General features: G+C 41.1%; 1 protein-coding gene across 1 annotated transcript; it reads right to left on the reverse strand.

The window, feature by feature from the left end:
* Window positions 1-521: 521 nt before the first annotated feature.
* Window positions 522-27,038, reverse strand: LOC134746055 (uncharacterized). The gene is made up of 2 exons (XM_063680275.1): window positions 25,932-27,038; window positions 522-1,091 (listed from the first exon to the last, which is right to left on the reverse strand). Exons 1-2 carry the CDS (start codon window positions 26,868-26,870, stop codon window positions 1,086-1,088), a joined length of 945 nt encoding a protein of 314 aa, XP_063536345.1. The 5' UTR covers window positions 26,871-27,038; the 3' UTR covers window positions 522-1,085.
* Between the last annotated feature and the right edge of the window lie 32 nt (window positions 27,039-27,070).

The following is a 27,070-nucleotide window of genomic DNA, read 5'->3' on the forward strand; positions in this document are numbered from 1 at the left end:
TATAATGCATTTCCGCTGCCGTCAGCGCGCGCGATGCATACGCCACGGCGCGCTCGACACCGTCGCTGTTGCTTTGAGCCAGAACCGCTGCAATGCCGTGTCCACTCGCATCACATGTCACTAGGCAGGGCAAGCGCATATCATAATGTACGAGGGCCTCCACACTGCACAAGGCCTTCTTAACTTTGATAAAACTGTCGTTCTGCCTGCCACCCCACATCCAATATTTACCTTTCCGAAGCAACTCGTATAAAGGGGCCAGAATATCACTTAAATGCTTAATAAATTTCCCGTAAAAGTTAACCATACCTAAGAACGACCTTAATTCGGAAACATTGGTGGGAGGCGACATTTTAATAATCGGAGCTACCTTATTGGTGTCCACCCTAACGCCGTCTTTGTTTATAATAAACCCTAAATATTTTACCTCATCTACAAAAAACTCGCATTTATCCTTTCTTACTTTTAACCCGTTACCTTGCAATATGTGCAAGACCTCTTGTATATGTTGATTGTGCTCTTGTATCGCCTTACTAGTGATCAATATATCGTCAAGAAAGACAATAACATGGGGCATATTTTTGAACAAATTTAACATGATCCTCTGAAATATGCCGGGACTTGAGGACAACCCATAAACGAGACGGTTATATTGAAATAAACCTCTGTGTGTGTTGACCACCGTATATCTTGCCGTATCATCTAAAAGAATCTGGTTATAGGCCTGTGATAGATCAAGCTTGGAAAAATATTTGTAACCACTAATATTACTTAACAGATCATCAATCCTAGGCACGGGATATCTGTCTAACATTAGTACCTTGTTTAGCGTAACTTTGTAGTCCGCACACAGTCTGATGGCGCCGTCCGCCTTGTGCGCCACCACCAGCGGTGTAGCCCAGTCCGAGTGGTCGACCGGTGTGATGACGCCCGCCGCCAGCATGGCGTCCAGTTCGGCGTCCACGCGCTGACGCAGCGCGTAGGGCAAAGGTCGCGCCCGGCAATACACAGGCACCGCCCCCTCGCGCAGCTGCAGCGTGGCCCGCCCGCCGGTGAAGCAACCCAGGGTTCCGTCGAACACATCTTTAAACCTGGAAAGGATATCATTCATAGTAAGAGACGAGTCTCCATAATCCTTCTCCAGTTTATTGACACTTAATACTTTTAACCGAGGGACCTGAATATCTAACTCGGCAAGCCATTGCCGTCCTAATATATTAGTGGTTCCGTTATCTATCACATATAAATCTAACTTCTTAACACCGTTGTTATATGACACTTCAACTTCAACGTAGCCTAAAGGATAAATACGGGAACTATTATAAGCAAACAACCGTATGCGGCACGCTTTTAATTCAAGTTGACTAAAACTGTTCTTGTAAGTGTCATTATTTATACACGAAAGGGGAGATCCGGTATCAATTTCCATGATTAATGGCATATTTTGCACAAGTATCTCCATACATACCGGTTGTAATGTACCGTATTTACCTCAGTATATCATACGATGTAATGTATTTCCAACGATTCGCCAACACCAACATCACGCGATACGACCGGCTCTGCTCGTGGTATAATATCGACTGACCCTAACTGTCAGTGACGTCGCCATGACGTAAGCGCTCGAAGCGTCAATACACTACATCCCTTCCTTTGTTTATTTTTCGAGAACTAAGTTAATCATAACAATATGTAATTACATACCCAACGTTCTATGAATGCGCTGGTACCATTGCCTTGGGTGGACATCTCCAAGACTCCGAGATCATGACTTACCCCACTTGGGACTTTTGTAATCTTCAACTTCTCTACTGTATTGTCGATAGCTCCTGTAAGTCTGATACCTGAATCCCTTTTCCTTTCCCCCTTTTTCCGTATAGTCTAAGTGCTTATACTTAATCCCCTTGTTTTTATAATCGTCAAAACCGTTCCTAAAATGTTCGTGATATGGATAGTGGACTACATCATCGGGTAACGCCTAACAAAACAATCCGTAGCCAACTCAGTCTGTGATAATTAACTTATTTAGGTACTGAGTTTATTATCTGTATTAATTATGAAATGATTTCATGAAGCTCCAACTGCTCCAAGAGTTAGTAGTTTCCCTCTAGAAACCTCTCATCTAAGTCACTGCATGAGCTAATGAGCTTATCATTTGGGAGTGGTCTGTGTGGAAATTCTTGGACTATGATGCAAGGCCTTTAATTTTTCTTCGCCTAGTTGTCCAAAACAGTTCTACCAAATAAAACTGTGGCCCCAATTATTTATATTTGATTAGCTAGACAATAAGAGCTGAACAATCATTACAGTATTAATGACATTCTTCAATTTTGGTGACAATGACGGTTCATTTTTTTTTCTATAACCCATGACGATTGAATGCTGACATGATGATCATGTTTTAGTTTATCTCTGGCCCGTTTGTTATTTATTTACATTTCCTATTGTTAAATTTAATTTTTCTACACCTTGTGTAGCTTTCTACGACCCGAAAGTGACTTAACAGGATTTGAGTACTCGATAATGGCTCACTATCTTTTCAACTTTCAATACTGTACAAGTGTACTTACAGGTTACAATGCCACTTAAGCTATAAGCTACACTGCCAACCTAAACCAAGTTGTGCTTATATACAATGCATTATTATTAATACAATATACAGAGCTCCAACCAACTTTGACAAGGTAGGGTTGTGGACTAAACAGTATAATTACAAAATTCAAAGGTTCATTTTTTCAACTGGGCCTTAAGACCTGGAAGTTTTTTATAAGAAAGGCAAGCAGGCAAGGTCACTCTTATACTTCTGTGTAAGTAAGTGGCCTTACAGGACTCCATTTACGCTTCTAGTTTTTATATGCATTTAATTATGTTGAAATTCTCCTTTTCTAACTGCATGTTTTAACTTCTGACACAATTAACAGTCTTACAGAAGCGAATGCCACTTCTAGTTTTAGATGCATTTAATTATGTTGAAATTCTCCTTTTCTAACTGCATGTTTTAACTTCTGACACAATTAACAGTCTTACAGAAGCGAATGACAAATCAACCGAATAAAAAGATCTAATTAGCTTACACTAATAATATGAGATATTATAACCACATTACAAGATACACAGTACCCACAGTGCAGTGTAATTACCTTGCTACACTCATCTTTATAGTGAATACAGAACGGAGCTGTATCTTTTCTTTCAGTGCTACGGATTAGCTATTTAAATTCCAAATTCCTTGTCTCAGAAAATCAAGAACCCATATGTGATTGTTTGTACCACATCTCTTTCTTTTTTTTAATACATAAAATTAATAATTAATTGACAATCATCAGTATCACTTAGATCAATCTAACATTGATTCTGGTGAAATTCATGTTTACCTTTTTTATTTTGAAACGTGATTGTTTAGTTACATACGCTTTGTGCACGTACATTTTCTGTTTACTTTATTATGTGCAACATTTATACAAATTCACGAAGATAAGCTTCCTATGCAATTTGTGCTGAGTCAGTGATACAGCATGTTATACATTAAATATTGAACCAACATTAGTGTAGTATATTAGTTAAGGGTATTTGTAAAATACTGTACCTACCTACATTAATATAATAAAACAGTGTTGAACTAGCTCGCGTGTTTTACTACATGGTGACAGCGGTGGTCACTAATTAATTTAAAGTTTGCTATTATTTGGTGCGTTAGTGGCTTATTTCAGCGAGTTTTAAGTTTATTAGTGGTTGTGAAATTAAAAACACAATGGAACACGCGCGTCCTCCGGCGGAATTGCTTTTAGAAGGCGGGCCGGCTGCGCGGGCCGAGGCGTGGCGCAAGTGGAAAAAGCAATTTATGGTGTTTTTGAAAGCCTCCGGAGTGAGCAAAGAGTCTGCCGATGTCCAGGCAGGTCTGCTAGTCAACCTCATTGGATCAGCCGGCTACGAAGTATACACTGCGTTATCATTGACAGATACAGAGAGTGAGAACATCACCACGGTATTGAAAAAATTTGATGACCACTTCGGAACGAAGCCAAATATCACGGTGGCTCGGTATAAGTTTTTTGTAAGGAACCAAGAGGAAGGTGAAAGCATCGATCAATGGGTTACAGCGCTGCGAGTGTTAACTCAGACTTGCAAGTTTGGCAAGTTGACAGACGAATTAATTCGCGACAGAATCGTGTGCGGGATTAATAATAATGTTATTCGTGATAGATTATTTCGCACGGAAGATTTAACGCTCGCAAAAGCGGTGCAAATTTGTCAGGCGGCGGAGATGTCGCACGAGGAGAGTCGTTGTGTCGGTGGAGGTGCGTCAGGTGCAGCGGACGTTCGAGTAGATGCCGTGTGGGGATCTGGTGCGAGAGGAGGTGGCGGAGCGCGCGCGAGCGCCGGCGGACGGCGGCGCGCGACCACCCGGCGCGGAGCGCGGCGCGGCGGGCGGCCGCCGGCCGGCGCGGGCGCGCCAGGATCATCGCGCCGACCCTGCGCGACGTGCGGTGGAGGGTGGTGCGCTCAGGATGAGCACTGCCCAGCGTACAGTGCCTTGTGTTATGTGTGTGAGCAAAGAGGGCATTTCGCTAAAATGTGTCGTCAACGTAAAGTGATACGTGACCAGGTATGTCATTTGGCGGAGGACGATTCGGACGAGGAGGACGGTATGTTTTACGTTGATGTTGTTAACCAGGACTCTAAGTCTAAACCACCGAAAGAATGGCTCGAGTTTATGACATGTAATAACAAACGTATAACATTTAAGCTAGATACGGGGTCTATGTTAAATGTAATATCAAGGGCCGAGTACTTAAATTTGGGATTAAAATTAAGCGAATTGAAACCGGTTCTTAAGCGCGCGTACTCATATACCAAACACAATATACCTATTATAGGTAAGTGCACATTGTTGATATCTTGTAGAAATAAACAATATGAGTTAAAGTGTATCGTGACTGATTTAAATTGTCGAAATATACTGGGACTGAGAGGCTGTGTGACGTTAGGTTTGGTGCGCCGGATTGATGCTATTCAATTAGAGAATTACTGTGATCTTTTTGAGGGCCTAGGAAAATTACCCGGTAAGTATAAAATAATAGTTGACGTTAATGTTCAACCGGTAGTGTGCCCAACGAGAAAAATTCCATTAGGTTTGCGTGATAAGTTACATACTGAATTACAGCGCATGGAAAAAATAGGCGTAATAAGAAAGGTATCACACCCTACCGAATGGGTTAATGCTATTGTTTTGGTAGCGAAAAAAAACGGTGACCTTAGAGTTTGCTTGGATCCCCGACCGTTAAACCGCGCGGTGCGGCGCGCGCAGTACTCTCTGCCCACAGTGAGCGAGCTGGCCGTGCGTTTACGCGGCGCGCGCTACTTCAGCGTGCTCGACGCGCGCTCAGGGTTCTGGATGGTGCAGCTGGACGACGCCAGTGCCGACCTCTGCACATTCGCGACTCCCTTCGGTAGGTACCAATTTCTTCGTTTACCTTATGGGGTAAATTGTGCCCCTGAGGTATTTCATGCCAAGTTAAGACAATACCTAGAGGATTTAGATGGTGTTGAAAGTTTCATCGATGACGTCATTGTTTGGGGTAGTACACGAGAGGAACATGACGCTCGATTAGAGCGTTTGTTGCAAAGGTCAAAGGAAATTGGCATTAGGTTCAACAAAGAAAAATGTAAGTTTTGTGTAACGGAAATTATTTACTTAGGCCACAAATTTGATAAACAAGGAATGCGCCCAGATGATTCGAAGGTTCGTGCCATCATGGAAATGCCCTATCCTGAGGACCGGAAGGGTTTAGAAAGATTTCTTGGGGTAGTAAACTATTTATCAAAGTTTATTCAGAACTATTCCGATTCGGTGGCTATACTGCGAGGGTTGCTAAAAAAAGATTCGGAATGGATATGGGATCATAATCATTCAAATGCTGTTGACCTATTAAAAGCTAAAATAGCATCAGCACCAGTGCTGTCATTATACTCGACAGAGCTGCCGGTAGTAATTTCGGTAGATGCGAGTAGTGTGGCGGTGGGCGCGGTACTACTTCAGGGCGGGCGGCCCGTGGAGTTCGCCTCGCTCACACTCACGGACACGCAGACACGGTATGCTCAGATAGAAAAGGAAATGTTGGCCATTTGTTTTGCGGTGGAGAGGTTCAAGCAGTATATATATGGCCGTCGCGATGTGACAGTTCAGACTGATCATAAGCCCTTAGAACCTCTATTTACTAAACCTCTATCGGCGGTACCCGCGCGACTACAGCGCATGATGATGCGAATCCAGGGCTTTGAGTTCAGGGTCGAGTATACGCCCGGTAAGTACATGTACATAGCCGACACATTGTCGCGCGCGCCGCTGCCAGAGCTGATGCATGATCGCATCACTGACGAGGTCGAGTTGCAAACGTGTTTCTTAATTGAAAACGTGCAGGTTAGTAATAATAAACTAAACATAATTAAACAACAGACAGCAAAAGACGAGGAATGTAAAACGATAATACAATATATTTGCAACGGATGGCCCAAATACAGGTGGGATGTTAGCGAATGCGTTAATATGTTTTGGCCATATCGTGAGTCGTTGCAATTCATAGACGGCTTAATATTTAAAAATGATTGTGTTTACATTCCTCGCAGCTTACGCGACGAGATGCTATGTAAAATACACGAAGGGCACCTAGGTATAGATAGATGCAAGCGTCGGGCTCGAGCTCGAGAGGTAATGTTTTGGCCGGGCATGTCAGCCGACGTTGAACGCCGCGTACGTGCTTGCAACGCATGCGCACTGCATGCGCCTGCCCCGCGCCGTGAGCCCCTACTGCAGCATACGCTGCCGGATTTGCCTTGGTCGAAACTGGCTTCTGATATCTTTGAGTACAGGAAGAAGTACTACATAGTCTTAGTAGATTATTTTTCCAACTACGTTGAGGTAGGCATGCTCAACAATATGACTAGCAAAGTAGTTATAAATTTTATGAAGGATCAGTTTTCGCGGCACGGTATTCCTTCGGAGTTGGTGACCGATAACGGCCCCGCTTACAGCTCGTGCGAATTTAAAAAGTTTTTGCTTGATTGGGAAATAGAACATGTGACATCATCTCCGCGATATGCTCAATCAAACGGTAAAAGCGAACGAACGGTACAAACAATTAAAACCATGATAAAAAAGTGCCAAGACTCGGGGGAAGATTTTTATTTGAGCTTACTCAATTATAGATCAACTCCGAGATACAATTTAGATTCACCGGCGCAAATGTTAATGGGTAGGCGTTTACATACAAAACTACCAATTAAAACTACATTATTGCATGAACGCGTCGATAATAAACTAAATTATGAAAGATTATTGCACCAGAGGGATAACATAAAGAAAAATTACGATCGATCTGCTAAACTATTGTCACCTCTATGGCCAGGGCAAAGGGCGACACTGATTGACGGGAGCGACAAAAAACCGGTTACAGTGGTAGGCAGCGCACCGGAACCGCGGTCATTTGTAGTAGCGGATAGCCAGGGTCGGAGATACAGGCGCAACCGGCGGCAGCTAGTGGCTCGCCAGGCGGCGCCGGAGACCCAGGGGCCTGAGGGCGGCCCGAGTTCGGAACCGGTGGTAGTTAAGGCGGAAGTAGGTCAGTCAAACTCAGCTCCCGGTCCCAGCACAACGACAGTACAAAAAGAGGATAATAAATGTCAATTACCTCATATTGTTCCACCTCTAACGCGTTCTAAAACTAAGGCGTTAAAAGAAGCTGCAAAGATCGATGACCTCTTTTAATAGGTATAATAGTAGCATTCAGTCAGAGATGCACAGATGTTACAAATAAGTAGGTTAGTAAGGATCTTGCTAAATGTGTTTCATTTAATGTAATAATTGTTTTGTCCGAGATGAACCTAGTATATACCCACTATAGTAATTGATTTATTAGCGTCCTTATTTTCTATGCAATAAGACTCAAATTACATTGGTGGCTTTGCCGGTTATTTATGTTCATTTCGGACATTAAGAGTAGAGATATATATAGAAATAGATACCCATTATGGTATTTCTGTTTTGTCATGCATGGAAATATAAATTGCACAATTGCTTTTAGTATTAGGTTATTGTAGCACCGTATTAATGAAACTTAGCTAGTGCCCTGTTAATTTGATTATATTTGTGTTTATTGTAAAATAAGATGTAACTGCAGGCTAATCTTTTGACGCCATGTATAAAATAAAATAAAACACTTTCTTTTATATAATACATATACACACATATATATATATTTACGTTTTTGTTTGCCAAAAGGGATGAGATGTAGTATATTAGTTAAGGGTATTTGTAAAATACTGTACCTACCTACATTAATATAATAAAACAGTGTTGAACTAGCTCGCGTGTTTTACTACAATTAGTTTTATTTTTATTATCACTTTCAGAAGGTCAATGATAATTACCTAGCTTGTGCAATTTTCTGTGTATGTTCAAATAACATGTATACCTACATTTTAGACCAATAAAAACTTATTTTATAATATTTATTTATTGTAATCTTATATTTTATACACAAGATGCTTTAAAAATCGGTTTTCAAATGTATGAGTCCCGTCCATTAACTACGAGTTATATGTAATCTATAGGTATAGACCTGCAAATGTGTTTATGTGGATATATATATATATCTACAATACAACGCAACGTCCATCAATCGAGAGCAAATTCGTTAGATACTTGTGGTAATGTGAAACCAGGCAGTTGCTTATTCATTACCCATATTACATACCTATATATGATAATGACTGCACTGTTCGCTATGTTCTTTGTACATACATATAAATATATTGTACATGGTATCGTGTGGTATCGTTCACCACTAAAATGGACTTCATGTTTTCTCTAGAATTCTTTATTTTCCCGCATGTAGTCTAGTATGCGTGTGCAGACGGATAAAACTACGAACTACATACATACGTAAGCTAGCTGCATAGCTTAATTATTTAGTTTTTATTTTATTTATTAGTTGGATTTATTTTTATGGCTATCTACTTAAATTTAAACATATATTCACATTTTCAACCTTTGACATACCAACTCGTAAGTAGAATATGCCTATGGAAGATATCGGACGTAGGTTTACTAATAAAACATTCAATGTTTGTTTACGTTTTGAAAATAAGTATTTTAAACTTTCGCGCCATCAATATATTCACGATGCTTTCCGAATGGATAGCGTAGATCGTTGGTCTACGTCTGTGGTCGCTTAGAAAGAGATGCAAGATCGACGCGCAACCTGTGCGCGAGCGAGACAACTCACGCCGAAGTTTTACCTTCTGGCTGACTCCATTTTGAAATCTCAACGTGTTCGCATCGAATTCGAATGGAATGTCCAAAATTTAACTAAAAAGTGCTACATATAGTGTCATTCTCGCCGGCCGGCATACAAAACACTTCAGAACAACCGTGTGACGCTTCAGAAGACGCTGCAGTCCACCTTGGTCACGTGGACTCCAAGACTCCAGCTTCCACCATCAGCTCTCAGGTTAGTGGCTGCAGTGTATATCCTATTCGGTTTAAGCATCGTAGCTAACTTGTATGTCGCGCAGTTCATTTATTGTCCATTTTCAAATTACCCAATTGTAGCTATCAACAAAAAAAAAACTCGATAAAGCTACATAATTTTTTGGTGCCGAAACCAGGGAACCTTTAGATTCCATCATTGGTAAAGTAAATTTAACAAATTCAAGCAATTTAATACTATTTCCCACCTATTTACGATATTTTGAGTTAAATTGCAACATTCCAAAGGCGTAAAATACCTACCCGCCGCTTATTACTAGCAGCGCAATTATTGTGTTTATGTTAAAATTCTATAAATCAGGTGTTAAAACAGGCGTATATGTGTATGAGCAACCTATTACTTATAAGATTATATTAACAATAGGTGCTATTGTTAGCGAAATATTGCAATAATTACTGCAAATCATTCTGGTATAAACCGACCAATTTGAAAAGTCCGTGTACTTAAACTACATTTCCGAGAAGTTCATATTGCATTATCGCCTTCCGTATTTAGTCGCGTTGCATACAATCGTAAATCGTAATATTAATTTTCTGCGTTAAGAATATAATAAGTACCTACTTGTTTGATTTCTTTGAGTTATTTGTGCATCTCAATACGTCTATCCCTATATTCACTTAGGTATTCTATCGTTTGGGTTATTCGTATAATTCCCGTACGTAGTACAGTATAGTATACTCAAGAGAATTCATAAACATTTTACTTTTACTAGGTACTTTGTGCTTACATATTTCGCAGCAAGTGAAACTATCTAAGTATAACTGTGTAGGTCTATACGTATAGGTACCTAGTAACAGATGGTCGTTTATTTACGTGTAAATTGAAACCACATTCGTGCATACTTATAAAATATATTCTATTATTGCGTATATATTTGTTTACTTTAGGCATTGTGTACTCTAAGACGTATCACTAGCGATTCACGTATAACTTTACGATACAATACTAAACTACAAATACTTATAACGTACCTATAGGTACTAATAGGTACAGTCAGAACTATGTCATTGTATAAAAGGAAATCAATTAAAGGAACTAAATCGAAGTCGATAGAAATGGAAGGTTTAACAGTTAACGATCTGCCGGCGTTACGTCGTATTCGTACACTTGCGTTTAACCGCGTAAAGAAAGCATTAGAGATTGCGCGTCAGGCGAAAAATGACGTAACTTACATGGACTCGTTTCTTGTACATTACTCAGAAGTTAAAAGGCATGCAAACAAATTTGAAGAGGCTCATGCCGACATTTTGAGCGTTATCGATAACGACTTGGAGGTTAGGGAGGATGAAATTAGAAGTCAATTTGACGAATGTTATTTTGAAATACTCTCGTTGCATCGGCAACTCCTGGGACCCTCCGATGAACCGAGTCCACCGTCGTATCCTCCAACGGGTAACGTCACACAAGCCCGGCTCCCGAAGATCAATCTTCCGAACTTTAGCGGAAATGTTAAACTGTGGTCCGAATTCTACGATATGTTTAATTCACTTATTCACGAAAACAAAGCGTTATCGGACACGGAACGAATGCATTACTTAGTATCTTGCCTGTCGGGCGACGCATTGGCACTCATCCGCACCTTCCCCGTGGCGGCCGAGTATTACCGCGCTGCTTACGAAACTTTAATCGGGCGTTATCGCGGTAAGCGTGATTTAGCGTTTACTTGTTGGAAAGAAATGTTAGATGTTACTTTCAAATCAAATTCACCTCATGAGTTTCGTAGAACCCTTGATACGTTTCAAGAAAACTTAACAATGCTAACGCGCCTCGACTTACCTACTGACAAATGGGACTTTGTTCTAACGTACCTTCTTCTTTCTAAATTGGATTCGAAAACTAGATGTTTGTTTGAGAAACAGCCAACAACTGCTGAGTTGCCCACGTATGAGTCGCTTAAGACTTTTCTATATTCACAATGCGAAGCGCTTGTTCGTGATACGCACTTTTCGTCAAATGATAAAACTCGTGATGTTGAAAAGGCTCGGATAGCCGACAAGTCTCGTTCTTTCAGTTATTCTGGTAAACCTTTTGATAAACGCTCCGACAAACTCAACTATGTGAAAAAACAAGTGACGACGACTTTGTTATCGGCAGATGATCAAAACGAGGGTGAAACAACGCTTCATTCCACGTCATCGGTACAGCAAACGGTGACACCTATCCCTACTACCAAATGCTCGTTTTGTGGAGAGGACCACTCAATACTCCATTGTAAGACGTTTTCCTCTAAACCACCACAAGAACGATTCGATCACGCTAAACAACACCGTTGGTGTTTTAATTGTTTGAAACCTTCCCATGGCATTAAAGATTGTAAATCCATTTTCAAATGTCAAAAGTGTTATAAACGTCATCATACGTTACTTCATCTTGAAACTTCGGAAGCTAGCGAAGCGGAAAACGTTTGCAACGTAGTTGAATCTTCAAATACGTGTACACAAGCGAGCCTGGTTACAAATTCATGCATAAATTCGTTTGTATTGCTAGCTACTGCCCAGATTAACGTTCGCGATTCTGCTGGAAGATTTCAACCATGTCGTGCCCTAATCGACCCGGGTAGTCAACCCAATTTTATCACTGAGCGTGCGGCTACTCGTTTGGGCTTCAATCGATCATCAACACCACGTACTATTAACGGTTTAGGTCTGTTGCGGGCTCCCGTATCGGGTGCAATTCAGCTGGAAATAGGCGTGAATAACGAAACGGTATTCAGTATTGAAGCTCTCACTTTGGCTACGATATGCGGTCCGATGCCTAACGCCAAACTTACCAAGACTCAATTGACTCATGTGCAAAACTTGAAACTAGCCGACCCTAAATGTCACCTGCCGGGAGACGTCGATGTTCTGTTAGGCGCGGAGGTCTTCCCCTTACTTCTAACCCCAGGAAGTATTGATGGAGGAGAATTTCAGCCACCTGCTCTTAATACAATATTTGGATGGATTTTGATGGGTCGTACTAAGATTGCCGGAGCAGCTGAAATGAATTCATTCTTTGTCACAGAAGGAGAGCAGCTCCGTTCACAGGTAGAACGGTTTTGGGAGCTTGACTCCGTTCCTCAAGCTATTCCAAAGCTTACCAACGAAGAAATCCAATGTGAGCAACATTACACTGAAACGTTATCTCGTGATCCCACCGGGAGGTATATCGTCACCTTGCCTTTTAAAGAAAATGTCAAGGATCTCTGCTTTCCCGGCTCGAGGGAATCGGCCCTTAGACGATTCCACTCGCTAGAGCGAAAACTCTTAAATAACCTTGAACTTCATGCTCAATATTCCGATTTCATGGCGGACTATTTAAAAAGCGGGCACATGAGTCTAGTTCCTATTAGCGAATTGTCCCAAGGTAGGTATTACGTACCACATCATTGTGTTTTACGCCCTGAAAGCGCCACAACAAAGCTGCGGGTCGTCTTCGACGCGTCGGCAAAGGACGCGCGCGGTATTTCTCTGAACGAAAGTTTACTGATAGGTCCGAAACTGCAAACGAACATTCTTGACATATTATGCCGGTTTCGTATCAATGCAATTGTTTTCACCGCTGATATGCGGCAAATGTATCGGCAGCTGCTAATAGCTGAACACAATCGTGATTACCAACGAATATTTTGGCGCTTTCACCAGTCCGAACCCATACGAGAATACCGTTTGAATACTGTCACATACGGTGTAAGCTCAGCGCCCTTCCTTGCATGTCGTACAATAAAACAGTTGGCCCAAGACGAAGGAGATGAGTTTCCGTTAGCTAAGTCAGTCTTACAACATAATGTATACGTCGACGACATTGTCAGCGGTTCTCCATCTTTCGAGGAAGCAAGCCAAACTATAAGTCAAGTTATAGCCTTATTGAAGAGAGGCCAATTTGAACTTCGAAAATGGGCTAGCAATCATCCGGAATTATTAGCAGAGTTACCAACTGAACATTGTTTGACAGATTTTGTCTGTATGGACTATGATCAAAGTTATAGTTTTAAGGTACTAGGTTTAAAATGGAATCCTATCAAAGACGCATTCACTTTCGAAGTGAAACCGTTAAACCGTATTTGTACTAAACGCACTATTCTTAGTGAATTAGCTCGTATATTCGACCCTATGGGGTTTTTATGTCCTTTAACTTTCCTCGCCAAGTGCTTTATTCAACGATTGTGGATTGCATGTGTAGGCTGGGACCAAACCCCTCCTGACGACATTGTTGAACAGTGGGAACGGTTTTCTGATCAATTGTCATCCCTGCAACTCGTAGAGATACCTCGTTGTTTATCCGTCGTGAACATGACGAATTGTCAGATACACGGCTTTTCAGATAGCTCGGAGGCTGGATACGGAGCTGTGGTCTATCTGAGCGCCACTGATGTCCATAATAAGGTACATACCTACTTACTTTTAGCCAAAAGTCGAGTTTGTCCCATCAAACGCGTTTCTCTCCCACGCCTGGAGCTGTGCGCAGCGGTATTACTCGCAGATCTCCTTAAATACGTAAAAGAAATTTACTCGTCAGTACTACCGAACTTCAAAATTTTTGCTTGGTCGGATTCCACCGTTGCACTTTCATGGATAAAGGCGCCATCACACCGTTGGAAGACGTTTGTCGCCAATAGAGTTAGTCATATTCAGGAGTCCGTTCCCGACGCCAGTTGGAACCACGTACCATCGGCAGATAATCCCGCTGATATAGCGTCTCGCGGATTGTTTCCAGTAGATCTGTTGCACAGGTCCCTATGGTGGGCGGGACCGGAGTGGCTTAGGCAGCCATCTGCAGCATGGCCTTCACTCGATGCGTCCACGAGTGATATTTCTGATCGCGGCAATTCCGACATTATAGTTGAAGAACGCACACACGCGTTCGTCGTCCAAGTCGTCCAAGACGAAACGCACTTCCTCGATGGTTTACTAGAGAAATTCTCTTCGATAAGAAAGGTCCAGAGGATTATAGCTTATTGTCAGCGGTTTATAAGAAACCTACGTAACAAGCAAACGCGTTGTCAGACTACTTACCTTAACCTCAATGAACTTCACAACGCTCTCGGGCCTATCGTTAAACATGTACAATCGCAACACTTTCATAATGAAATTATTCGTTTACAAACCAAGAAGCCTCTTTCTAAATCTATGCGCAAATTAAATCCGTTCATAGATAAATATGGTATTCTCAGGGTGGGCGGACGTTTATCAAGATCTGGACTCGAGTTCGATCATAAACACCCTGCTCTACTTCCGCGTAACGCTACGTTAACTTACCGCATTATTGAGGCTTTCCACCGCGAAAACTGTCATCCAGGCACGAACACGCTGCATTATCTCTTAACACAGCAGTTTTGGATCTTGTCTCCCATACGCGCGATTAGGCACTGTCTATCTAAATGTATCAGATGTTATCGATTAAATCCGGTTCCCCTTGAACCGTTCATGAGTGATCTACCGGCAACTCGCGTAAATCAAGCTAAGCCTTTTTCAATAGTTGGCGTCGACTTTGCGGGGCCATTCCGCATTCGTTTAGGTTCATATAGAGGTGCTAAAATAGGGAAGGCATATTTGTGTCTGTTTGTGTGCTTCACAACAAAGGCTGTACATCTCGAAGCAGTATCAGACTTATCCTCTGAAGCTTTCATTGCCGCGCTTCGAAGATTCGTGAGCCGCAGAGGTCGAGTAAGTGTTATTCATTCAGATTGTGGAACTAATTTCATAGGCGCAAATAACGTGCTCAATAGTTATATGAGATCAGCTGCCAGCACAGAACACATAGAGTTTCGATTCAACCCACCGTCGAGTCCTCACTTCGGAGGAGTGTGGGAAATCCAAATCAAAGCGGCGAAATCTCTCTTGTATCGTATTGTCGGAGATCAAACTCTTACTTTCGAAGAATTAACCACATTATTCGTTCAGATTGAGTCTTCGCTTAATTCTCGGCCGTTATGCCCCGTGAGCTCTGATCCGAACGACCCAAGCGCACTGACCCCAGGTCATTTTCTAACGCTTGAGCCGCTTACTGCAGTACCCGACGAAGACCACACTTCGATGAAACTGAACCGTCTAGGTCGATGGCAATTAATTCAAAGATTTCAACAAGACTTTTGGAAGCGTTGGAAATCGGAATATTTACAGTCGCTGACAAAACGTGCAAAATGGACTTCTCAGTGCCAACCTTTAGACGTTAACTCGGTTGTTATTATCAAAACTGAGAATACAATGCCGTTACACTGGCCTCTAGCCCGCGTAGTAGAACTGCATCCTGGGCCGGACGGAATTGTACGCTTAGCAACACTCCGAACTGCTAATGGAAATCTTCTTAAGCGACCATTAGCTAAATTATGTCCACTTCCTAACCAAGTTGACTAATCAGTAACTTAATTATTATTAAGATAAATTAACTGTAGTTATAAAGAAAAAAAAAAAAAAAAAAAAATAGTTCTTAAAATTTAGGTTTAAGATTGTTCATACACATTGTCTCGCTTAAAGTTAAAGTTTATTAAAATACAAAACATTGTATTTTGGTGGGCGGAATGTTTACGTTTTGAAAATAAGTATTTTAAACTTTCGCGCCATCAATATATTCACGATGCTTTCCGAATGGATAGCGTAGATCGTTGGTCTACGTCTGTGGTCGCTTAGAAAGAGATGCAAGATCGACGCGCAACCTGTGCGCGAGCGAGACAACTCACGCCGAAGTTTTACCTTCTGGCTGACTCCATTTTGAAATCTCAACGTGTTCGCATCGAATTCGAATGGAATGTCCAAAATTTAACTAAAAAGTGCTACATATAGTGTCATTCTCGCCGGCCGGCATACAAAACACTTCAGAACAACCGTGTGACGCTTCAGAAGACGCTGCAGTCCACCTTGGTCACGTGGACTCCAAGACTCCAGCTTCCACCATCAGCTCTCAGGTTAGTGGCTGCAGTGTATATCCTATTCGGTTTAAGCATCGTAGCTAACTTGTATGTCGCGCAGTTCATTTATTGTCCATTTTCAAATTACCCAATTGTAGCTATCAACAAAAAAAAAACTCGATAAAGCTACAATGTTTATTATTTCATAATTTCTTTTTTTTTATAGTAGCCGTGTGACATGTGACGTTTGGTCTGAAGTCACAATGTTATTTTAATATCACTGGTACTTATTTACAAGTATCCATTTATGTACCGTAGTTGTGTAATGAAACATTCACAATTTAGTTTTTTGCTATACACTGTATTCAAAAGTTGACCGAAGCGTCAGCGAAGGTCTCCGTTTTAACTTGAGCCAAATGCTTTCGTTTCTCCTCTACAGGTCACAATTTTCGACCGATTATCATGAAATTTTGTGACCAGTTTAAATATATTTTTTCCGATTCAGGTTTTGGTAATTTTCCAAACTGCGTAGATTGGCATTAAACAACTAGTGCCAATAGCGTCCATGGCGCTTAAGACCCTTGTGAGTTCACTATGATAATGACAATGACTCAACGAACCAAGTGTTTCACACAGAGCCACTAGTAACTAATTATAGTGATTATTATGAATTTGCTAAATAATCACGACTTCAAGCAGACACCTTTATCCCTTCCTTTTCAAATGAATGCAGTGTCCATGTAAGGTTCTGCGAATTTCGTTTAAATCTTCGAAGCTTATTAGCTATGTAAAATAAACGTCACGAATGACCAGTAGGTAAGTGTTTTCCTGCAACCGTTTTTTTAATATAATTATTGGATGTCGCTGACTAGCAGCCAAGTTAAAGTATTTGCAATTGATATCCACTAGATTATGGAATAAGCTTACTTAACTCATTGTTTAATTAATTTATATCTTTATATCGGCAATACTCCTTTTTTTATTACATATTACTGTATTAGGTAGCTGTTTGATTAGCTAACCTCATTTAACACTTTAAACTCTCGCGTTTTGTGCACATAATTAATGTCTATACCGGGTCTAACGCGATTAAATTTCATTATTTTACCTTTTTTCCGACGTTTCAACTAGGTTGCACTAGCTGTGGTCACGGAAGACTGACGTCCCAGCAAATGTCAATTGAGATTTGAGATATTGGTAAACAACACTAAACTACCCGACATTAGTTTATATAAATGTTCGGGGTAGACAAATAAATTTTACTTCACCTCATTTATTTAAAAATTTAATCAAAAGTATACTGACTAGATTGTAGAGTATCCAGTTTTTTTTATCAGTATAACTGGATGGATGGTCATGCCAGTACCTCAAAATCAAATCTATAAATAAGCCAGATACATTTTACTTTATTTGCGTTCGCTGATAATTTATTATATCTGCACAGTTCACTTATTATTGTTTTTTTTAATATATGTATATATAAATAATTTCGTTTGGATTATAACTTTACCCCGCTCTTAAGGTCTTCAAGCGATTTCTCGCGTCATCTTAGAAACGCTTTATTGGATGACCTATTACAGGGTATACCCATTTGTTTTAATACAACGTGTGGCCTTGCTGTCAATTGTATGACCATATCATACAACATCGATGTATTAAACTATAGGCCGTACTATAGTACGATGCCGATTTAATGAACCTGTCGATTGACATCAATTTTGCTATACACAGCATGACTATTTAGTCCTGGCTGTAAAACCTGGTGTTTTCAGTCTATATTTATATTATTTAATGAGCAGACAAAAGATATGCCTATTTGCATTGACCGATTTAGTAATCAGATTTTAATATACACGTGACAATTTAATGTCTAGGTTCGGGAACCTGCTAGGGTACTAAGCACCTAATATCAATTTAATGAAAAAATCAATTCATCTGTATTAACCGATTTTGTAATCAGATTTGTTATTTCCGTGACAATTTAATGCCCAGGTACGGGAACCTGCTATCTCAATTTAATGGCCAGATCAGTTTATCTGTTCTAACTGATTTTGTTGTCAGATTTGTTATTTACGTGACAATATAATGTCCAGGTACGGTAACCCGCTATCTTAATTTAATGGCCAGATCAATCTATCTGTTTTAACTGATTTTGTTATCAGATTTGTTGTTTACGTGACAATTTAATGTCAGGTCTGGTAACCCGCTATGTTAATTTCATGACCAGATCAAATTATCTGTCGTGACTGATTTTGTAATCAGATTGGTTATTAACGTGACAATTTAATGTCCAGGTTCGGTAACCCGCCATGTCAATTTCATGACCAGATCAAATTATCTGTCGTAACTGATTTTGTAATGAGATTGGTTATTAACGTGACAATTTAATCTCCAGGTTCGGTAACCCGCCATGTCAATTTCATGACCAGATCAAATTATCTGTCGTAACTGATTTTATCGTAACTGTTATTTGCGTGACAATTTAATGTCCAGATTCGGTAATCTGCTAGCTGCAGCTGTTTTATGTCTATCTAATTACCAGATAATTTATCTGCTTTGATTTCATAAATCATGACAATTTAATGTCCAGATTCGGTAATCTGCTAGCTACAGCTGTTACATGTCAATCTAATGACCAGATAAATCTATCTGCTATGTTTCCTAAATCGGTTTCATTATACCATCCATAATGTTACGTGTGACAATTTAATGTCCAGATTCGGTAATCTGCTGTTTCAAAATAATCAAGTCACTTGGGCTCCTGATTGGGAATCACCTTACATATTCACAGTACTCGTAGCAAAGTAAATATTTTCTTCCTCTCACTACAATAATGTTTAAATAAACCAACTATGTATTACATTTGCATCACACAATTGCGTTCTGATGGAACTAAGTTGCAATAATAAAGCTTCAGTGTGAACATGTCAACCATGAATGTAGTGTCGTTGTACCTACCTACCTACCTACGTTTAAAAGTGGAAGTCAACATGCAATTATTTGCAGTGTTGATGCCTGGCAGGCTATAAGCTTTAAACAGTGCTGTTAACACTGGCTGCCTCCGAGATGATTTTTTTATTTGTAGGTAGATCTAATTGTTGTGAGTCGCACATTCAACTTTAAAGCCTACAATTATAATTGTAACGTTCAACGCTTCAAAGATCATATTGCTAGATGGCGTTACCGAATGGAAATATTGTTTTCTTTGTTTTTTAGAAGTGAGTGTGAAAGGTGTACCACCAGTGCGTACTCTCACTTATCACTTGATTGAAACAGTGGATTCGATTTTAAACCAATTTTTTGCACACTGACAAAACTTGATAATTAATCGAGATCGACTAACCTGTCTTCCCTTTCCTCTTTTCTTGTTTTCCTCGTCGCCACATGTAATGTACCGTATTTACCTTCTTAGGATTCTGAGGGTAGGCATAGAAACACGAGTACACATTAGCTGATAAAACTTTTATTTAAATTATTAAAAAGTATATATTTTGGCCTTAAATCAAAATTAAATTAATGTTTAGTTGATACTTTTTACCTACCAGCAGTTCTCTTTGCTAATTTCACTTTTAATAAGGTTGACACTGTTTACTGTGTTAAGTCACTTTCACTGCACTTTAAACTGACAATGAAGTCCATCAAGCAGTCCGTGGAGGAGATGTCTGTGAGCTTCAACACAAGGATGGCGGAGTTCCAGGCACAAATAGATATGGCTACTCCGGGGAGTCCCACCGTCTCTTCTGTTGCTGCGCAGTTTGAGGCTTTCCGATCATTTATAATTAAAGCCTTGGAGACACTTCAGCAACAAGTGGAGTTCCTCAGCCATCAAGTTGACAGCCTGGAGATGCGGTCGAGGCGCAAGATTCTCCTCTTTCATGGTGTTGCTGAGCAAGATGGTGAGGATACTTCGGCAAGAGTCGTGGGATTGCTGAGGACCCATTTGAAGAGCGAGCTCACAACTGATGACATATCCCGGAGTCACCGTATGGGGCGTCCTCGTAAAAACCAGACCAGATGCGTGTTAGTGAAGTTTCGCGACATTTCTCATCGCAACGATGTGTGGTATAGCAAAACCGCCTTGAAAGGAACGGGCGTGATTGTGTCAGAGTTTTTGACTAAACCCCGGCACGACGTCTTCATGGCTGCCCGTGAACGTCTCGGTGTTCGTAACTGTTTTACGCGGGACGGCAGTGTCTACGTTCAAGTTAAGGAAGGGGAACGCCGCTGCGTGTCGTCACTCGCTGATCTCGACTCCATCAAGCCGGCGCCGGAGTCCCAACCCGCCGTTAGTACAGCGGCGGTACCAGGCCCGGCTGCTAACAAGCCAGACAAAAGGGTGAAGCGTCAGGGAGCTATTAAGCCCCGTGTTTGAGGAATAGTGTTATTATTGTGTTGTTAGTTGTTCGAGTAAGTTTCCTGTTTCTACATTTCAATTTGACTCTTGTTTTTGGCCGTGTAATATCTTGTGCGAATTTCTCTTTTACCCTCTTCTTACGTTATTATTTTTTACAACTTTACACTTCTGTCGGTTAATATTTCACCTATCGTTATAAATTTCTTGTTCGCTTGGCACTGACAGTAGTGATAAATGTCACAAGTGACACTTGACATGTATCAGTGTTGCCACTTACTAAATTGCGTTTTGTTGTTACTTTAAAATTTGTATCATATAATATTCAGTTACTGCTGGCGGGTCGTTGGAAATAATTTTAGTGCATTTGTTAGTCTTAGTTATTTTTTATATTTATTATTTTATAATACTTATTTATTTTTATATATATTTATCCATAAATGGCAAACTTTAACGATTCTAGCGAAAATAGTGACTTTGTTTCTGCTTCCTCTGATTGTGATGATAGCTTTCATAGCCTCCCTCCCTCTCTTCATGACTTACTTGACCAACAACTTTCTGACGTTCCCAAAAACTTTAATGTCGTGCATATAAATGCCCAAAGTATTCCCGCCCACTTTAATGATTTTTTATTAACTTTTGAACTAAGTCGTATTGACGCCATTTTGATCTCCGAGTCTTGGCTCAAGCCTTGCCTCTCGTCTACCTCTTATTCGCTGCCCGGTTTTTGTTTAATCCGTAATGATCGCTCTGGCAGAGAAGGTGGGGGTGTTGCTATTTATCTCCGATCCCATATCCCGTATTCCATTTTAAGTATGTCTGCTCAATCCCCTTCTGTCACCGCGGAGTATTTATTTCTAGAGTTGAGCCTATCTCACTCTAAAGTTCTTTTAGGTGTTTTTTATTCTCCCTCCCTTCAAGTTAATTACTTTGCGTCTTTTGAAAAGCTTCTTGAGGATTTAATGCCATCATATACCCATCATATTATTATGGGGGATTTTAATACATGTATTCTAAAAAATGACTCTCGCTCCAAGTCTCTTAAATCCCTTGCTGAAGCCTGCAATATGTTCATTCTGCCTTCCGGTCCCACACATTTTTTTCCTAACTGTTCTCCGTCGCTTCTCGACCTTACCTTTGTCTCTTCTGTAGATCATGTTGCAAGGTATGACCAATTCTCTGCGGACGCCTTTTCATATCATCATCTGCTCTTTTTGTCTTATAAAATCCGTCCCCCTAAGGCCAAACCTAAAATACTCTTTCAGCGCAATTTTAGTCGGATGTGTGTTGAAAAGCTTCGTAAGGATGCCTCGAAGTTCGACTGGAGTGGGGTGTTGGAGGCTGCTTCAGTGGATGAGAAGGTATCGCTCTTTAACTCTGCTCTAACTCATCTCTACGATGTTCACGCCCCTATACGCCCGGTAAAAATTAAGCACCTTCCTGCTCCCTGGCTTACTGAGGACATTAGGTTACTAATAGCAAAAAAGAATTTGGCTAAATCTAGATTCAGGGGATACCCTATAGACAAAAATAAGGCTAAGTACCATGCTTTACGGAATCGTTGCAGTACAATGTGCCGAGATGCTCAGAGGCGACACATTCACAATTCCGTAGAAAATGGGAACCCCGCCAAAGTTTGGAAGTTCTTAAAGTCACTTGGAGTTGGGAAGCAACCTCAAAACTCAATCAGTGATAGCGTTGACCTCGACCAGCTTAACCTGCATTTTTCTTCTTCTGCCACTTTTTCTGGGTCAGTTAAGTTGGACACCCTTAACTTTCTTTCAAATATCCCAACTCCTGACTATCCCCCTTTCTCTCTTGCTCAATTTACTGACAGTGACGTTAAGAAGAACGTAATAGCCATCTCGTCTAATGCCGTTGGAGTCGATAATCTGAGCCGAAACATGATCCTTCCCCTCATTGACCTCATAGCTCCTATTATCACCTGTATCCTCAATAGCTCCATTTCTTCTAATGTTTTCCCGTCGCTTTGGAAAGATGCCGACGTCATTCCTTTGCCTAAAAAATCCAGTCCCTCCGCCTTCTCAGACTACCGTCCTATTTCCATTCTTCCTTTCCTCTCTAAAGTTCTAGAGCGTCTAGTACATCAGCAACTTACTTCTTTTTTGAACAGACACGCGCTCATGAACCCATACCAATCCGGATTCCGTACAGGCCACAGCACAACTACTGCTCTTGTAAAAATTACTGACGATATCCGGGCCGGTATGGATAATCGTAAGATCACGGTATTATCGCTTCTGGATTTCAGTAATGCTTTCAACACGGTTGACTTCGACATCTTGTTAGGCATATTGCGTTCACTTAATGTATCTCCTGCGGTAGTTGACTGGTTTCACAGTTACTTAGTAGGGCGTCGGCAGCGTATAAAGGCGGATTCCTATCGATCTTCGTGGTGCAACACGCTTGCTGGTGTCCCACAGGGCGGCGTGTTGTCTCCTCTTCTTTTTTCTATCTTCATAAACTCTATCACTTCCAATATTTTGTCCTCCTACCACCTTTACGCTGACGACCTTCAAATCTACTCTCAGGGCTCTGTTACCGATCTATCACAGACTATCTGCGCCATGAACACTGACTTGGAGAGTATTTTAAATTGGAGTAAACGTTACGGTCTCAAGGTTAACCCTACTAAAACTCAGGTTATAGTCATAGGTAGCTCAAAGCTCACTGCCCGGATTGATTTAGGTTCTCTACCTGCCATTGTGTTTGACGGTATTCAGATTCCCTACTCTCTCCAGGTAAAGAATCTCGGTGTCATGATGGACCAGAGTCTCTCTTGGGTACCTCAGGTGAATGAGGTTAGCAGGAAAATGTTTGCTGCAACTGCATCACTCCGCAGACTCCGTAATTTCTTGCCTTACGCCACTAAGATTGCGCTAGCTCAATCCCTCTTATTGCCCATATTAGATTATGCCGACATTTGCTATCTGGACCTTACGGAGGACCAGCTGAATAAGCTCGAGCGCCTCCAGAATCTCGGTATAAGGTTTATATTTGGTCTGCGCAAATTTGACCATGTGTCACAGTTCCGTTCTCAGCTCAAGTGGCTTCCTATTCGTCTTCGCCGTGACTCTCATGTTCTCGCCCTTCTCTATGGCATTCTCTTTAACCCCGCTACACCACCTTATCTCAAAGAGCGTTTCAAGTATCTCTCTTCTATCAGATGTTCTCAGACTCATATTCTTGCTTCTCCCTCATCTACTTCTAAATTTTATAATAGCTCTTTTACCTTCCGGGCTGTTCGGCTGTGGAATGCTTTACCAGTAGAATTAAGATTAGCTAAATCTCTCCCCATATTCAAAAATCAGCTAAAACTATACTTTCTATCTCTGCCTTAAGTTGCCATTTTATATATTGTATATATGCTTGTATAAATATATATTATATATATATATATATATTGTATTGTATATTTATTTGTGTGTTAGGTTTCGTTTTAATACTTATATGTATAAGTAGTAATTGTACCTAGTCGGCTCATAAGTTCTGTCACTGGCCTTTAAAATTTAAATTTGGAACTCCTAAAACAAAAACCGTTCTGCATTTGAATTTCGAATCTTTATTAAATATTTGAGTAGTATAATTTTGCAATTTTCTGTTTTCTTCAACATGGAGTGGACGCTTAAAGATAGCCGTACCGCAATAATTGCACTATATCGTTGTGGTCACTCGCCGACTAAAATTTTTAAGCTACTTGAAAATTTAAAATTCTCTCTAAGATTTGTGTATCGTACCATAGAAAGATACAGTGAGGTCTCTAGTTTAAATGACAAGAAAAGAAGCGGTCGTCCGCGTACAGCTAGGACTCCAGCGGTTGTACAAGCAATTAGGGCACGCATTGCCAGAAATCCCGCTAGGAAACAAAAAGTTATGGCCCTCCAGATGGGTTTGAGCAAAAACACGGTGAAAAGAGTGCTTAATCAAGACCTGAGACTTCGTGCTTATAAACGAAAAACTGGCCATCTTCTCAATGGTCGGCTTAAAGCTTTAAGGCTTAAAAGATCTAAAGCTTTATTGAAGAAGTACGCTAAAAATAAGCACCGTTGTATACTGTTTTCGGACGAGAAAATTTTTGACATAGAAGAAAACTGTAATAAACAAAATGATAGAGTGTACGCTCGCAATAGTAAAGAAGCGTCTAATAGCATTCCCCGTATTCAAAGAGGTCATCACCCTTCATCTGTGATGGTTTGGCTGGGAGTTTCTTATGCGGGCGTCACTAGTATGCATTTTTGTGAGAAAGGAGTAAAAACTAGTGCCAAAGTGTACCAGGACACGGTGTTGACTAATATTGTGAAACCACTATCCCATACGATGTTTCTAAACCAGCATTGGGTTTTCCAGCAGGACTCTGCTCCAGCCCATAAGGCAAAGTCTACACAAGCCTGGCTCGCCTCCAATAAAATCGACTTTATACGGCATGAAGATTGGCCCTCCTCTAGCCCAGATCTTAATCCTTTAGACTATAAAATATGGCAGTATTTAGAGGAAAAGGTGTGCTCAAAACCTCATGCAAATCTAGACTCGCTGAAAAAATCTCTTGCTACTGCAGTGGCCAATATCGACATGAAAGTGGTGCGTGAATCCATTGACGACTGGCCACGAAGACTTCAAGCCTGTGTAGATAATTATGGCGGTCATTTTGAATAAATGTTATACATTTAGATTCTCTAGTTTATAAGCTTTCAAACGCTGTACAAATTATACGGAATAAACTTAAACTTTTGATTTTATTTGATACTATGTATAGTATGTATATGACAGAACTTATGAGCCGACTAGGTAGTATGTGTGTTTGTGTTTAATAGTCTCCATATTTAAGCTCTTTGCACTACCTGTTGACTTTTGTATGAGTTCTACATTTCCTGCTACCCAAAGGTTGTCTGGAAGAGATCGCTTTTTAGCGATAAGACCGCCTGTTGTTACCTGGTTCTATTTTTTCTTTAAATATTTCTTTGTAGTTTTACATGTATGTAAAATGTATAATTTTGGTGCAATAAAGAATATTTACTTACTTACTTACTTTACCTCAGTATATCATACGATGTAATGTATTTCCAACGATTCGCCAACACCAACATCACGCGGTACGACCGGCTCTGCTCGTGGTATAATATCGACTGACCCTAACTGTCAGTGACGTCGCCATGACGTAAGCGCTCGAAGCGTCAATACACTACACCGGTGGATATTGACTCAGTCCCATTTGATATATCGGCCATTCTTCATCGCTGTCCGTGCGTCGGCTAGGGCCCGCGCCCTCGCCGCCGTCGTCCCGCCAGCTGGCCTCCTCGGCCGGGCCGGGGTGGCCCCGGATGCAGTGATGGCGCGCGAGCGCCGCGCCCGCGCCCGCGCGCGCGCCTCGCCGCCTCCTGCCGGCCGTGCTGCCTCCGCGCCCGGTCAATGCCCTCTGGTTATATCCGCGGCCTCCCGAGCCACTTGCGTACTCCTGACTGGTTCCCCAACTCTTTGTCGCTCCAGGTCTTGCCGTAGCTCTGTGCCCCTCTTTTTCGGGACACACACGCCGTAAATGACCGACACGTGAACACGTGTCGCACACATAATCCTTGAATTTGCACGCGGACCGCTCGTGTCGAGTGTCGCCGCACGCCGTACACTGATTTTTTCCATTATGGCTGGCATTGTAGTGCATTCCTATCGACGGAGATTCCACCGCACTAGAATTTTTCTCCGCCGACTCCATTGTAGTCGCTATCAGTACCGCTTTACTGTATTCGAGTTTTCTCTCCGCAAATAACCTCTGTCGAATTGCGTCACTGGTAATCCCGCACACTAGTTGGTCCCGGAGGTTATCTTCCAGCCCTTTAGTCACGCTACCGAAGTCACAAAACCTCGCCATTTGTTTTAACATGGCCACGTACTCGGCAATGGATTGTCCATTTTGTTGTCTGCATTGCCGAAACTTATAACGTTCTGCTAACGCTGATGGCGCAGGTTCCAAATGTTCTTTCACTAAATTCACTACTTTAGTGTACGTTAGTGTAGATGGTTTGTCCGGACTACATAAATTCACTATCAATTCATATGCACTTTCACCTACGTTCGCAATCAAGGTTGGTAGTTTCAAATCGTCCGCAATGGCATTAGCTAAAAAGTACATTTCCAACCTATCGACATATAAGGTCCAATTCCCCGTTTACACATCAAACTCCGAAAATTTACTTTTGCCAGCCATTTTCACCGATAAAACACCTAATTACACAATAATTTTACCCTTCGCCGCCACTGATGAATAAAAGACGTGTTGCTTGGCAAGTATTTATTCCGCGACTGCGTACCCACTTATTACAAATAGGTATA

Source organism: Cydia strobilella, chromosome 12, assembly GCF_947568885.1.
Source record: "Cydia strobilella chromosome 12, ilCydStro3.1, whole genome shotgun sequence".
Classification (NCBI taxonomy): Eukaryota; Metazoa; Arthropoda; class Insecta; order Lepidoptera; family Tortricidae; genus Cydia; species Cydia strobilella.